This window comes from Cotesia typhae, unplaced genomic scaffold (assembly GCF_013202065.1).
Source record: "Cotesia typhae breed Kobodo isofemale line unplaced genomic scaffold, CoteBio_Ctyphae contig_5, whole genome shotgun sequence".
NCBI lineage: Eukaryota > Metazoa > Arthropoda > Insecta > Hymenoptera > Braconidae > Cotesia > Cotesia typhae.
In genome coordinates this window covers 4,549,603-4,566,358 of record NW_027423757.1, presented here as the reverse complement: position 1 = coordinate 4,566,358, position 16,756 = coordinate 4,549,603, and the positions used below count along the sequence as shown (strand labels likewise).

The 16,756-nt window shown below is 30.1% G+C and overlaps 1 protein-coding gene across 3 annotated transcripts in view; it reads right to left on the bottom strand.

Moving 5' to 3' along the window:
- Positions 1-5,749, bottom strand: part of LOC141530696 (nephrin) — a 194,394-nt gene extending 188,645 nt beyond the window's left edge. For 2 of the 3 annotated variants that reach the window (XM_074247962.1, XM_074247964.1), the window contains exon 1: positions 5,297-5,749. In XM_074247962.1, the coding sequence (XP_074104063.1) occupies positions 5,297-5,471 (175 nt within the window). In that variant the 5' untranslated portion in view covers positions 5,472-5,749. The remainder of the gene's footprint in view (positions 1-5,296) is intronic. The other variant, XM_074247966.1, reaches the window with a different exon arrangement.
- Positions 5,750-16,756: the final 11,007 nt, after the last annotated feature.

Sequence of the window (16,756 nt, the reverse complement as noted above, 5' to 3'; positions counted from 1 at the left end):
TTGGATTCATCGATGACCTTGCGTTTTACTCCTCGAAAATTCTGTGATGATCCTGATTTTATTAAGACGTCCCTCCAGTAATTGTAACGAGAATATAATTTTCCTCGGGGTAAAATTTTTCTATTGCCTTCTTTAAAATATCGTACGTAGTAGGTGGTTGACAATTCTGAGATGAATAGTTTTGGTACTAATTGCGATAGATCATATAGACGCTCCGGAGTAATCCTACAAAAAAACTTTCATTAGTCATTATGTAAAAATATCTTAAAATATTATTTAATTCAAGAGCAAATAAACTAAGAAATTTTAAGTACATTAAAGTGTTATCAGCGCGCATTTCATGCAAAAGAATGGCATCACACAAAAGTTTACGGTATGTGTCATTAAGATCTCGGTGATTTTTGTAATAATTAAGAAGGTAAAGGATCACATGGCATATTTTCACTGACTCCAATTTCTACATTGTTATCTATAACATTTGTATTTAATATTTTTCATAAATTAAACTTGTTTCTTAATAAGAAATAATTTTGAGTTGTAGAAAACAATGAAAACTTATCAAAATTACTACAAAATGAAATTTAGATATACCTGGTTCAGTATAGATTACTTCAATATTATTCAAAAAATTTCCATTAGGACGAGGAGAGAGAGGATTACGAAGAACCTATGAATAAGGAATGATTTAGAGTGAATAAAACGATAATCTTGAATTAATAAAAATATTAATTCAATAAAAATATTTAGAATATACTTGTAAATCAACTGTGTCATTAAAATTTCCGAACTCCGATTTCCATTTCGTTAAAAATTTTATTTGTGGACCGATCTTTGAAATCAAATTTCTAATATTGTCTTCTTTGAACGATTTAAACGATTCTTCGTCAATTTCATTATCTAAAAATTAATTTAAATATTAATCATTTGACTACGCGTCGATTTTTGTAACTTAATCTATATAGGTTAAATGATTAGTTGTTTACAAATAAAAATATTAAAAAATACATACCGTTGAAAATTGATCCAAGATAATCTAAGTTCCACTCCGAGAGCTTTTTCTTTACCCAATCATCCATTAGCAATAAATTTTTATCTTCAATAATTATTATTTATTTGAATATAATGAATTAATTAAAGATATTGATATTAATTTACACAACACAACATCGGAATACGTTAAAAATGCGATTGCGTAAACTCCGCACTCTCTATTGTCGATAGTGATCTACCGTATGGCCAAATCAAGTATACAGATCCTCATGTTGGCGAAGTAGATGGCGACATCAATAAAGCAGCACATGTTTACGCAGGCTATTTGTCGTATGCTTAAATTGAGTAAAATTATTATAACAATGGAGAAACAAATCTTTATTTTAAGGATACGTCATTCAAAGATACTTTGTATAGTCATTTTGACTAAATTTTTCTCTCCGTGTAGGTATACAATTAGTTTTTTAATTCAAACTAGAAAATTTGATTTGTCCATACATGGCCTGATATGCTTATATAAGTCCATATATAATTTTGCAACCAAAATTGGTGTTGAAAATCTCCGACAGAGGACACATGATCGCTAAATCTTTCTCCTAACAAGAGAATTTAGTCTAAGGTGTTGAATTTTAAAATGGAAATAATTTCATTGACTCTCCTACGAAACTGATCTGACATTGGTTTTTAGTTCAATTTATTTAATATAATAATATAAAAATAAAAAAAAATTAAAATAAAAAAAATGAAATCTTCAACAAAAAATATCGATTACAGTAAATTTGAATTCGTATAATTTTTTATTTTTATAATAACAAGAATGGTTAAGGTCCGCATATTTAAATCGACACTAAACTTTTTTCAGTTTTTTTTTCTTCCAATAGCCATGCGCCACAATACCCCAACCAAGCCCTTCATCAATTTTCACTCCACTGTCATATAATTTACTACTCGACTATATAACGCCTGCTAACAAGCATCTTTAACGAATCACGGGCGTCAAATTACGTCTGACTGCTATATATATATATATATATATATATATATATATATATATATATATATGTATACTAGCCTACCTATGAATCTGACAACCGACTAAACCGAAAATCCTTCAGCCAAACGATTGATTGAGGTTCACCATTATTTACACTCTAATCAAATCTAAACTATCAGACACGCATTGCAAAATAATGATTCCAAAAACTTAACAAAGATAAAACCACTTAGTTAATTAAAAATTAATCTTGGTGCTTATGAGTTTTAATCGGACGCAACTATCACCGTTATTACTGAGTAAAGAGGGAAAATTTTTAACAATACGTTTTATGATATTAATAACTGAATAATTTGTTAGTTGCATGTTAAATAATTAATATTAATGCATATTTGTGTCTATAAAAGTATACATATATGGTGTGTGGTAGATATATAAGGGTGTAGAGAGAACGAATAACGTTGTCCTCTGACCACATCTATGTAATAAACCAGTAGATAATCGAATATACGACGTGTAACAAGGCCGAAGCATTTCAGCACGGTACGACGCACTACAGTAGTAACACACCGGTAATTCAGCTACCATTAGTTTGGTCAATAGCCAATTTCTATTTGGCTTAGATCCAAGAGGTCAAACAAACCTGGCTGAAACCCTCCACGCGCCATCTTTAAGCATTAACATTTAACATCTCTTACGTGTACACACTACTATTTATCGAGTATCTTTAAGTACGCATTGGAAAGAATAAAAATTTTCGTTACAGTAATTTTTATGTGAGAGATAATCAATAATTTTTTTTTAAACTAAACTTCTTTCCACAGTCAACGAATATAAATAATGGAATAAAATAACCGAAAAAAACAATAAAACTAATTATTTATAATAAATAAAGTTATGAATATGCAAATAGTTAATAATTAATGAATAAATAAGGTTAAATAAGTAGGCGATGCGATTAATTGCTCTTAATCACGCGAGATACAAACGATACGGTATTAATTTAAAAGTCTCATAAATATATACAGATAAATAGATCGACGAATGTATTGTACTATATTTGTGCCCATGGACTGTGGATGTATATATATATATATATATATATATATATATATATATATATATATATATATATATATATATATATATATATATATATATCTATGAATCATTACTTAGTGACTGAAGTCAAAATATTCATCTAGCATGATCCCCCGTGGGATTAAACGATCTTTCCCTTGCTCATCATTTCGACAAAGCCGTCTCAGCATTGCGAATAGCTGGATTAAATTTACGAGAAGTAGCAAGAGAATTTTCTTCAGGTTGTCCCGGGGGTAAGTACTTAGTAATCCTACACTGTAGCGCTGAGTGAAAAGTTTAACACGATAATGATAGTTAACGCTAAATGCCACATCTATGGATGTATGTTTAACCGTTTATTTCAATAAGTCATAATAATGCTGTTTATTTTGCACATACATGTATATTAAATTTTTTACGGTTAACCTGTTGAGATATCACTATAATGATAAATGATAAGCAATGAAATGGGGATAGATATTATACACGAATAATAAAAAATTGTAATTATCTATCACAAATGTAATCTTTAATTTAATTCTAGTTCACCAGGAACTTGTAATAAAATTTATTTTAGTTAAATTAAACTAAACATTATCAAGACTTTATTAGAAATATAATGTAATATGCGATGTAAGTCATAAAAGTACGCATATATTTATGTTCAAACGTTAATTAATGAAGATTGCTCACTAAATCGTAATATTTGCCGAGAAAATTATATACTATATATACTGACAGCGAAGATGCTGAGGAAATGTAAACATGTAATTAATTTTCTTCGACAAATATTAGAATTTACTTGACAAATTATACGTAAGAGAGATGTCACTTAATTAATAAAGTTTAATTTTTATTTATTTATTTAAACAGTTGTATTGAGTAATTAAAATAAAGAAAATAGAAAAAAAAGAAAGTAAAGAAAAAGACGAGTAATATTTGGAGTGATGAGGATAAAAGTCACACGATCAAGTGAAAGAGGAGACAGATAATAAAATGAAAGAAGGGAGCTTAACGCAATGTGTTATGCGAGGGGACAGTCTGTAAATTGTACATATAATACATAGTACATATAATATACATATATGTCTGTAATGCACGAGTAGTGAGTCAGCGACCAGAGCGGGTGTCTCGGCGGTATAGCTCATTAGGAGGCGCACACGCCATCATTTATTTATTGCATTGCTCGCTGGTGTCATAAATACTTAATATCTCTTTGTATAACGCTCGTAAAAGTATGTGCACATAAGTATATCTTTATGGATATGTTCAGTACACACTACGAGCGGAAAATGACTTTTACGTCCCCTAAAGTCTCCTGGGTTTTATAAAAATACAATACTTAACAATAACTTCATTACTCTACATTACTTTATTTTATACCAAATTAAATTTACTATTTTTGGTTACTATTAAAAATTTATCCTACTCGTTTTTTTGGGGTTTAGGCTTACTAACCCTCCTCCGCAATGCCTATGAGACTTGAAAAATTATTAACGTCATTTTCGAACGATAAATTACATCACATTTTTCTTTTTTTCAAGGATCACTTTGGGGAAAATTACAATTCTTGAAATCACTAAGTCATCGGATATGAGTTAATACAGTCACAATACAAGTATTTGAAGTGACTTTTAGTATTTTGATATTCAAATTTAACCCATTAGAAGTTAAAAATATTTTTATAAAGGATGAAAAGAAAATTTTAGTTCAATGATCTGAAGCGATTGCAACAAACTCCCACAACGGTTTTCTGACCCGTAAAAAAATTTTTTTATAACACATAAAAAATTTCATATGTGCTGATATGCCCGTATCTGCCATGATATGATCAATTATAATTTTTTTACCAAATTTGACTCCTCTAAGAAACCAATCGGAGCTAATATTTTGGTTAAAACAACATGTTCATTTACGTGTTTATTTCTAAAAAAATGAATAGAATATTTTTTTTTTTACGAAAATAGAAGAAAATTTCCCTCAATAATTTTTTCATCATAATTTGAATTTCAAAACTAAGAAAAAAAATATTTTCTTACCCTGAGATGAACTTTATTGTACAAAATAAACTGAATGAATATATAAAAAGACATGAAAAATTTATAAGAAAAAAGAGACTAGAAGAAAAAGTGATCCATCTTGAATACTTTAAAAATAGTTAACAAATTGGCATTCAATTTTTTCTTGTGCACTTTATCTGATAATAGATATATACGTACATAAGGTACTTACCGTGAATGAGGAGAAGATTATGGAAATTCCGAGTTAATTTACCGGATGGAATCGGCATGAAGACGAGCGAAATCCAGGGAAGGTAAACCGTAGCTGCTTCACACATTCCGACGTCAATGAGAGTGATTTTCTCCCGACAACCAGACGAATGAGAGATAAATATCTGTGTCTTCATTGCACCAGTAATTTTTACCGATTCCAGGAATCCAGAAGTTGCATGAAAAATTGGTGCTTGCTGAAACCAAAAAAGAAACAGTAGTAAGTAAAAACAAGAACAAAAAAGAAAACAACAAAAAACATATAATTCGCTCTCGTGATGCTCGTGCCAATGAAAAGAGATCGAGCAGCGGATGCGTAATTACGCGATTCCACGCGATTAACCTTCGATCTCTGACGGGCTCTGACCTCACTGCGCCCGGCAGCAACTACTCTTCCTTTTACTTTACTCGGCTTTTGTTCATTTACTCGGTTATTAAACGATGTACGATGAATGTGGATGTAGAATCGTGATATAAAAGCTCTACATATATATACATTAGGAATTTAAGTGTTGGAACACTTTTTCATACATACACTTATCTAATAACTGCATTCTTATCACGTTATTTCAGATTAACTTTTGACTTTTTTTTGTAATTAAAACCACCGTGGCTTTTAATTTACTTCTTGTTTTATTTTCTTAGTGAACAGACTTTAGCAATATGATGCTTAAAATTAATGAGACTCTTATCTCTTGCACATACATCACATGAAAATCCGTACCGGCCGTTAACGAATTTCGTTAATGACACTCACACGTTTAGCTAGATCGCGGTCAGCTTAATCCTGTAGTTCATTTTTTCTCTGTCATTTTTAATCAAATATTATTTGTTAAAAATAAATTCCTATTTTATCTGCCCGGGTGCAGTAAAAAATTCTCCATTATTGCGTCAAAAAAATATTGTAAATATTTTGGATGTGATGCATTAAGGGTTTACCTAATAACTATAGCCAATGTAGCCATTTTTTATACATAGCCATATCAAGCTATGTATAATTAATTTATTTTTTATAGAAATGTGTCCATAAATTAGGACAGCATGTCTATGAATAAAAATTAAATTAAAAGTTCATTAAACTGAAACCTGTTAGATACGCTCCTTAAAAAAAAATAAAAAAAATGATTTCCATTTTGAAACTTCAGAATTAATTCTCTTGTAAGGAGACGATTCAGCGACCGTGCGCTCTCTGTCAGAGATTTTCGATACTACTTTTACTGAAAAAATATGTAAGTACACAAAGTCATTTCAAGACATTTCAAACCGAATATGTCCTTATGTGTTTTGATATACTCAAGTGTGGGCTAATATAGTATGATATGGTCAATTTTCATATCCAGCAATATATATGAATATATCAGGACATACCATATACATAGACACATCAAATTTTTCACGTATCATATAAATCATGCATATCAGAATTTTCTTACGGGTAAAGGAAATCTCAACGAATCATTTTATTTACATATAAAAATTTTTATGATATTTCCATGAACCTAAGGTCTTTGTGTAGATATATATTGCTGCATATCAACTGCCAATTACGTCGAAGCATGAATCGATATATTGAATACTTTCATTTCTAAATATGAAGGTAAAAGTTCAATAGCATCAAAGAGGAGTATATTATATTTATGTTATATAAAAACAGAACAGCTCGTGCCTATAACAATTGACATGATATAACATCGAGGCGATAAATTGAAACTCGTCAAGCTCGTATATCCTGAGCAAAAGTAATCATCACACCGCCACACAGAAACTGCAACAATCAGTAACAATATTTCAAAAGTTTAGGTTTCACCACTCAGAGACGAACAAGAATTAGTTGAGTACTTGTGTCAGCTTCTATCTCGCAAGTACTTAAAACTATTAAAGTACGATTCGAACGTGACGAATGTTAGAGGTACTTACGAAGAATAAGTAAGTTATCACTTTTCAATTATGCGACTAACTAAATTAACAACAATACTCGAGTCAATGCTGTATATAAGGTATGTCGGAGAAAGGCTCTTCAAAAATTTTAATTAAAATTTAATTAAAGTTCTTATGGAAGTGTATGTTTTAGGTGGCTGTAAAAAATTTAATATTGTTTGGATCAAAGTAAATCAACAATTTTATTACTAATTACAAGATTATTTTGTTTATTTACTTTTCCTAAAATTTTTAGGCTATTTTGTCATTCAAATAGATTTTTGCACTGAAAAAAAAATTAACAGCGTTATCACGATAATTTTTTTTCTTTTCAATGTCGAAAGCAATTTTCAATAAATATAAATTAATAAACTAATGAAATTTTGTGTCGTGAATAATGGAAAGCTTTGCTATTGTCCAAAAATAATTCGATAAAAATTAAATTATTATTAATTACAAAGTAATATAATTTGATTAGAAGTGAAAAAGAAAGTTTATTTTCTCCGTATACTTTTGCTTTTCGAGAGAGAAAATTTCGAGAAAAAAAAACTTTTTAAACTTATTGAGGGAGACTTATTTTGTCTTTTCTTTTCTCCTATATTATTATAAGCATGATATGAAGTCGTAGATATAAAAATGAATAAGAAAAGCCAGATTAAATTCAAAGTTTTTGATATGCGGCCGGTTAATCTGACAATGCAAGCGACTTGCTCCGCCTGTTAAATATACATATATAATACAATATAATAGGCGTGACATCTGTGTCTACGTGAGAATAACCATAGACACTACCTGCTAAGATACTATACATATATAATATATTATGTATAATAGTGTAGACATAATATAATATCGCTACCCTGCGGAGAGATGCTAATGTTCTGAATAGGCGGCTTACCAGCGTCACGACAGACGCAGATTACTGATTCTAAGTTACGCCTTTCTTAACAGACTTTATAACCTATATTATTATATTATTCTGTGTTATGTTATATAAAGTTATATCATGCATGTATTATCGCCCGAAATGGGTTTATCATTCTTGGCAGGCAGCTGATGGGCTTACCAAATATATAAATTTTTTCATTGCTTTCAAAAGAATCCTTGTGACAAAATTACGACCCTGCACGGAAAGATTAGAACCCGACTGGTTACTGTTCTGCATCTGCCCTGTACGGTGCTAAAAAAAAATCGACGAAAATTTAATTAGCACACGACTGAGTATTGTGCACACATGACTCAGTCAGGTTCTAAACAGTAATCAGTCTGGTGATGCACCTAAACTCGAGCACAGTAACCAGTTGAAAGCCACAAACAAATGGTTATCATCCAGCACAGAAACTGGTCGTATCCTGCACTCAAATAATAATTTTACTTTGAAATAGAAAATTGAGCGCTGAGAAAACGATCCATCATAATCATAAAATTGAATTAAAAAAAATGAAAGATAAATAATTTTTTTTTTAATTCAAATGTAAACTTATTTTTCAACATCTAAAAAAATCAGCATAACGATAAATATGGATATATGTAGGTTTTCTAGCACCGGACTGAATCAGGTACAGAACAGAAATCAGTCAGGTTCCGTGCGATAATTCACATCACTTTGTATATTCCAATCGAATTATTATACGACTGATTCACTACATAAACATATTCATCTTTACACGTTGAGAAATTTACAATAATTACAACCAAATGATAGTAAAATTTAGAATTATACGCATTATGAAATTTTAACGTAAAATAACTTGAAATTTTTGTTCGTTCATTTTTGTAGAGCAAAAATTTTGTTTGTATATTTTTTACGCGTTATTATTTTTTCCTTCAACACCATTTGGTTTCAATTAAAAAAAAAAAATCACTTTCTGTATTAAAATATATTTTATGTACGTGCATGAACAAAATTAAATTTTCTGAAATAGTAGCTAATAAAAGTTATTATTTTTTGAACTATTAAAAAAAAACACTACCATACCATAATGATAACATAAATTGATAATTATCAAGGTATATTATGGCACAGCAGCTTGATAAAATCTGAATAAACAGATGTAACGTTGCGACTGTCAATACTGTACATATTAATTTGAAATGGTACTAATGGGCTAATATAATATTCAATTATCCAATTAAATTAATGTAATAGTAAAAATATCAATAATTACACTTAAAATCATAATAATAACAATTGTTATTATAATAATTATTATTATAATTACATCAATTAACGTTTAAAATATATAAATTTTAATACCTAATCGTTGACCTGAATATAAAATAAATCCGAGAAATAAATAATAACTAATCGATAAAAATGAGTATTGTATCGATAGCATAGGTAAGTACGATTACATGTTGCGGAGATTAGTAAACAATGGTTCCGGAGTATTAGTATCGAGCGGAAATAATGCATAAGAGAAGGAGATGGAGGAGGAAACGAGCAGAGAACTAGAATGCGAATTTAATACGTGATATTTGATGGACACACGCGACTGCGTAGACACGTGCATGTACAGTTGGTTGAACTGCTATTTAAACTTATACATGTATGTGGCTATGGGTAAACCAAACCAGACGCGTCATACGAGTCAGCATGTCATTTAGCGCATACACCCTTAACTTTCAGAGCTAGGTAAATGTACGGTGTGCTGCCCGTAATATTCCAACAACAGCGTTTACAACTCAACGTTATCGGTTCGCTCGCTAATTTCACACATCTGTAATATCAATGTCCCTGCTATACACATTACATGTAAAATGTACAATCTCCTATACCGTATTATATCACCTTAATATATTCATGTGTGCGGTGACTTTTCTCACTGAGTCATACATTGCCATGATCAATGTCAGACAAACAAAACACGCTTTACTTGTAGTATCGGTAGTTATGACTCGCATTAAATTCTAGCTTTTGCCTTCAGTAGAGCAAAAAAAATTACGCCCTCGCCCAATGTGTCAGCATAACATATACTAACATTATGCTTTATTGTTATAATTTGTGTATTAAACTTCACCCCTAGTTATTATTTATTCTTTCATGCATCTGCGAATTTGAGTCATTCAAAATTTTACAAGTAATCGACCTAAATTAATATTTGAGTCATGTATTTTTTCTCCCCAATAGTCGGTATTATGCAAATTTAATTTATTATCTACGGTTCAAAAAGAAACAAAAAAAAATCAATTCAATTAACAGTTCAATTTTTTGTAACACCTGATAGGAAGTAGCAAGCTTAACTTTAAAAGTAATTACTCAAAAATTGATATCAAGCACCCCAAATAAATAAATCCTGTTTTGAGCGGGATTAACGATTGACTATGACATGATTGCCACAATTGATCGATACCATAATATTATTCATTTTGCGCATGATAGGATAATTTTTAACATGGTTGTAAATATTTATAGGAAATTTTAATTTTATATTATAGATTTATTCGATTAATCAAATGTGCCAATCATTTCATATATTATTGTGACGGTAATAACTGTGAAATAAAATGCAAAAAAAATTGAAGGTTTATAAACTAATGAGACATGAGAAATGTTTCAACTTCAAAACGACAATTATGGTATTAATAACGATAATTATTATAATAATAATAATTATAGCATAAATGTATATTAAGTATGCAGTGTGCGAGAGTGGCAAGGAAGTAAAACGAAAAAGAAGATACAAAAGCAGAAAAGGATAAAATGAGAGATGAGAAACTACTCAAGAAACGTTTTTCGTCGGAGCTAAATGGTTCTGACTACTTAAAATATTTTTATTTTTTGCTGGCAAGCTTCTTGCTCGTGTCAATTCGACGGCAGACGCCATGGGACAAGAGCTTAATTCTTACGCGATACAGACGTTGCGTATCAGTTGAACGGACTAGCAACTTTCGTTGACACCCTATGGAATAAAATAACAAGTCAGACTTTTACCATATACCCAGCGAAAGTTTTAACGATTTGATATAACTAGGACCCTTGTGACAAACTACTATCTTCATCGTACTTTAAATTATATTCATCCATACCTATATACCTCAGATTTATTTATGTATGTATTATATAAATAAATCCCATAATAAAATTGAGATAAAATGTATGTGGCATCAAACTATTCGTAACGTGATTGGTCGAATATATCATGAGCATGAAAATATATGTAAACGCTATAGTAAGGCGCGCGCTTGCGCGCGCAAATTTGAATTCTAGTATATATATATATATAAAAAAGGTTTCTCTTTAACACTTAAGTGGCAATTTTTTTTCCTTACATCCATTTAACGTTTCACATTTATCTTGACGAGAAAATAAAATACCAGAGTAATCGTTATTCCCGCGTACTTCAGGGAACAGCGATAAATTCTTAAGCTCCCACGATGGAAGTAATTCTTTGGGAGGTATGTAGTGTCTTTTTAGTATTAGAGCCTACATAAGGTTATGGTATATAATAAAGAAGAACATGAGTTGTGGAAGGATTACCCTCAATCCTAATATACCCGTCGCCCGGCGCCCACTTTCACCTTGTAAATGGATCAAATTCCAAAATAATAATCATCATTATCATCATCGTAAATGTCAATATACTACTCGATACCATTTTTTCTGGTTATTCAGTTCTATTCCTGGCTATATTCTTCCAATAATATTTTATTTCAGTACCAAATAACATCTCTGTTAACCGAGTCTGCTATTTTTGTATTTTATTCATCCATTAGTTGTGTCAAGTGTTGTTGAGATAGATTTAAAATACCGAAATATTTTTATAACAACTTCTACGTTTTTAATAATATGAAACAATCAATAATTCACAATTAATTATTTGATGATACCATATTAGTCTCAAATGCTTACAGCTTAATATTGGACCGTTTAGAAAAAAACATTTAATGAAACACTATTCTTTAAATTGTTTGTCAACGATATCTCTCAAAACAATCAACCGATTTTCACGTTCTTGGCGGCAATTATTACACTTTTAAATCATAATTTACATCGATTCCCAAAAATAATTTTTTTTATGCACTCTTATGACACCTTCATCGCTATATTTGAGATCGACATCTTTAAGACAAGTAAAAATTTATTATTTCAATTAAACAATGCTATTTTGAGTGTCTACTATCCCAATGAAGGATAACTAATAGAGAAAAAGTGATGAGTAATTAAAATGAACTGTTTAATGTCACGCCATATATTAAGACAAAATGACTATATTTGTTGAAGCACCTGCATTAGTTATTAACATCCGACGGAGTTAAATGAAAAGGTAAATAAATAATGGAAAGCAAAAAATAAATTCTGTGAGTGGTTTTGTAAATAGAGTCTGTCATTATATTTTTTTGTGATGGCCAGAGGCCAATTTTTTGTCAGCCTCTATGTATACATACACGGAAAAAAGTAAACTGTAATATTCACTCGGATTCCGGTTAGTTTTTATAGTTTCAAACAGTAAAGCGGACATCGGGGTGGCAAAAATGTAAATATTACAGAACTTAATGTAGAAAGTATAAAAGCCACAATTTATAATTTAATATCCAAAATAAGTAATTAGTAGTTGTCACTATAGTTAATAACGACTCTTTTATCTTTAAAAATTACAGTTTCAAACAGTAAAAATTGCCATTTCAATATATAGTCCATATTATGAAGAGAAGGGGAACTCAGATGAAAGAGAAGGGGGTCTCACTCTGGGAGAATTTAATATTTCAAACAGTAAAAATTATACTTTTAAAATATACATTTTACCAGTCTAAGCAAGTCCATAATTACAGTTTGATTTTTAGCGTTGCGTTTAAAATTTACCATTTTACTTTGTAAATATTGACGTTGCTTGTATTATAAATTTACTAACTTTATTCTATACTTTTTACATATCATAACATCATTTTTTCGGTACAAAATGATAAATATTAAAGTCTGAATTCTTAATTATTATACTTTAACATTTTAGACATTTACATGGCGAATATTACTGTTTGAAATAGTATTTTCTTCCATGTAAAGAGTAAATTGTAAGGTTTAAATTGTAAATATTCCAATGTGAATAGTAAAATCATGATTTTACTGTTTGAAGTGGTAATTTTTAGCAGTTGATCATTACTTATTATAAATCGACTGTTATTTATTACAGTTTACTTTTTTCCGTGTCTATATATTTGTTGCACAGCTAATACGAATAGGTCCATATCTACCAAAGTCTCATTGAAAAGATAAAACATCATGGATGTGGGGAGTATATACAAGCACATGAATTGTGAAATAGTAAAAGACGTTTCGCGATGAGAGTCCTCGTAACTCTTGTAACTCAGCTTGCACCTTGACGGTAATGACGATTTTATGTTGGGACTGGTGTCTTCAACCCCGCAATGCGGCTCTATGTGATTATTATCATTATTTTATTATCATTACTGTTGTAGTTATTGTTATTCTTAATTTTTTTTTATTATTATTATTATTATTATTGTTATTTTATTAAGGTATACAAGATAAACGTAGAACGCAGCATTAAGAACGGAAAAAACTTAGAAAACATTACTCGTACCATCCAAGCTGAAAGCAAAAGCACGGGTGGTAACCCGCAATCTCATACATCACCTACAAACCCTCTTGTGCCCGTTTCTCTTGTCTTTTCGACGTTACGATTGTCTCAAGGGAGATCGGGATTTGTGGTTTATACCGGTTGAGATAAATGTAGCTACAGTGACGAATAAAATCATTTATTTACTCCTCATTCGATGATTTTCGAGTTTGAATTTATGAAACGACTCCGCTGTAGTAAAAACAGAAGTATAGTCAGGAAGCCCTTAAGGGATATGTGACACTATTTTTTAACAAAAAAAATTCTATTTTCTCAGTGTAAGAAAAAGTAATGCAGAAAAAATTTACTCACTTGGGCAATTCTACTTCAAAATTTTTAGCGAGAAAAGTTTCCTTTAAAAATTGTGTCAACTTTTATTTGCTTCACTTCTAAAAGTTGAATGTTGTTTAGTTTAATTTCAACATTAAAAACTGTTGACTTTTAGATTGTAAATAATAATAATAAAAATAGTAAAATAAAGTATATAGGTCGTAATTATATTAAGAGAACTCTTAAAATAATCTAATAAGCTGTGAAGGAGATAAAAGCGGATGGTAAAAGGCTCACGAAAATCGAGCTTAAGCAAAAAAAAACTGGCCACGAAAGATGAGCGTCTGTAGGCTATGCCGGCACGTAGGCGAAAAATAAAACGATTAAAAGTTATAAGAGAAAAAAAAAACAGAGTTGAAAATAAAGGAAGAAAAGGCGCATGAGCGCGATTAAATTTCCTTCCGCTTGGCTGTTATAGACCACCGCTGGTGTATGTAGCGAAAACGAAAGAAGGATGAGGGCTTACTTGGCACTACATAAAGTACCATAAAGCTTTAACATGCCTATATGTGTATATATATATATATATATATATATATATATATATATATATATATATATATATATATATATATATACTTACACACGTATAAGATGACTTAGTTCTCTCTATATAACAGTTACACTATTACCGTACGCTTTCCTCGTATTTACTGCGCACGGAAGTAAAAAAAAAGACTTACCGAAAAAGAGGTACAGAATCAAGGGGTGAGTTTACTTCTACGTTACGGGGATATTGATACAAGGCTTGAGTCATTTTATGAGATATATATTTATTTTTATATCCTTATATGCAGTACGCTGTGCTGAGGTTCTGATCTTATTCCGAGATATCTTTGTTGGGATTCTTTATAATTTTTTTTTCCTCAAAATATGGATTGAAATGTTATCTGCGATCTGAGGAGTTGCATAGTATTTAAAATAGGCCATCGGATTTTCATTTTACTATTTTTTGCATAAATAATTCGATTTTTTTTTATTTGTATTATATCGTGTTTATATTGTACTTCTGGTGTTATTAAAAAATAAAAGTTGTTTAAAGAATGTCGGAGCAAGTTTTTATTATTAACTTTGTTACTTTTTAATCGATACTAATATTTTGACTGGAATATCAACGGGCAACTTGTTATTATTTAAATATACTTGGGGGTATGATATAAAAATGAAAACAACAAGTCATTTTTATTCGTTTTACGAGCCACCGTCCCGGCCGATCCAGTACATTCAACAGCAGCATCCATATATATGTGAATATATATAGAGAACAGCTCGCTGACAAAAGCAAAAAAGTTCATTAACGTGCAAATTGAAAGGCGCCGGTTGGCATCTCTATTAAAATCCGCGATCGAACAAACGCCCCCTTGTCACGTTAAATTATAGATATATACATTGGACTTCGAGGTTTGATCATCCTTCATTACTCATAAAAGTGTCCAAAGCAAAAATAAATTTAAATCCTCAAACCTCAACTCGATAAATCTAATAAAAGATGAATAATAATAACAGTTTGATTGTTCTATTAAAAATACAAATTATCTGAGCCGAAGTAATTATTTAGTTTATATAAAAAATTCAAGTGCTTGAATAAAATTTTTTTGAATATTTTTCGCAGTGTATGGGTATAGCAAATGAAATAGATTGTCATAAAAAAATATTACGCAAAAACCTCAGCTTGATTTGATTTTATTTGAAATAAATGTTATTTTTTTTTTTTTTTGTGTACTTTTATTTTCGAATAAAAATATCAAACTCTTTGCGATTTTCAGAATTAAAAATTACTCGGTCAATAAATTTAACACTTCGGAAATCCAATTCTGACAGCTCATTGTTATCCAACCGACATACGTTTTTTGTATAACTGATAAACATTTGTATTCAACAGCATAAAAGCCCCCAGGGATATCATAGAAAAATATTATTTTTATCCAATAATATTTCTTATCGCACGAAAATAATTGGTCTAACAGTTTGCACTTTATTGTTATTATTATCATTGTTTGTATTTTTCGTTATATTTTATTTTATTTTATTTAATCTTGGTTTATATCTGTAGGATACAACGTCATCAAAAATGATGAGATCATTGTCGGCCTAAATGACCACGAGTCATCTGAAGAAAATTTATACCATAACACATAGATTGGTTGACATGTCGTTTATGATGGTTCTTCATAAGTCTCGAACTTTGTCCGTTACAAGAACAGTTTAACCCCCGTTGACCCAACGCAATACCACGCCTTATTTACAGTATTCTTTTTCTCTTTTTTATGCTCTAGCTAATGTATGAACCAGCTATATCGTCCATATTAACATACCGGTTGCTTTTAGTACCTACTTCGCTCCAACAATAATTAGATGAATAATAACAATAATAGAATTGGAGTAATTAAATTCAATTGACACGGAGACTTTGAAATTAATGTATTATGTTTCTTTAGACAATCTTATGGAAATTTTTTTTTGTTTTCGGTTGAACTAAATTTCAATTTCTACTTGCATAGATTATTTCAGTTTTCAATATATTTATTACCATTAAAATTAATAAGGCGTGCTATCAGTATGATAGCAGTATGAGGTGAAAAATGCATACTGCTGTC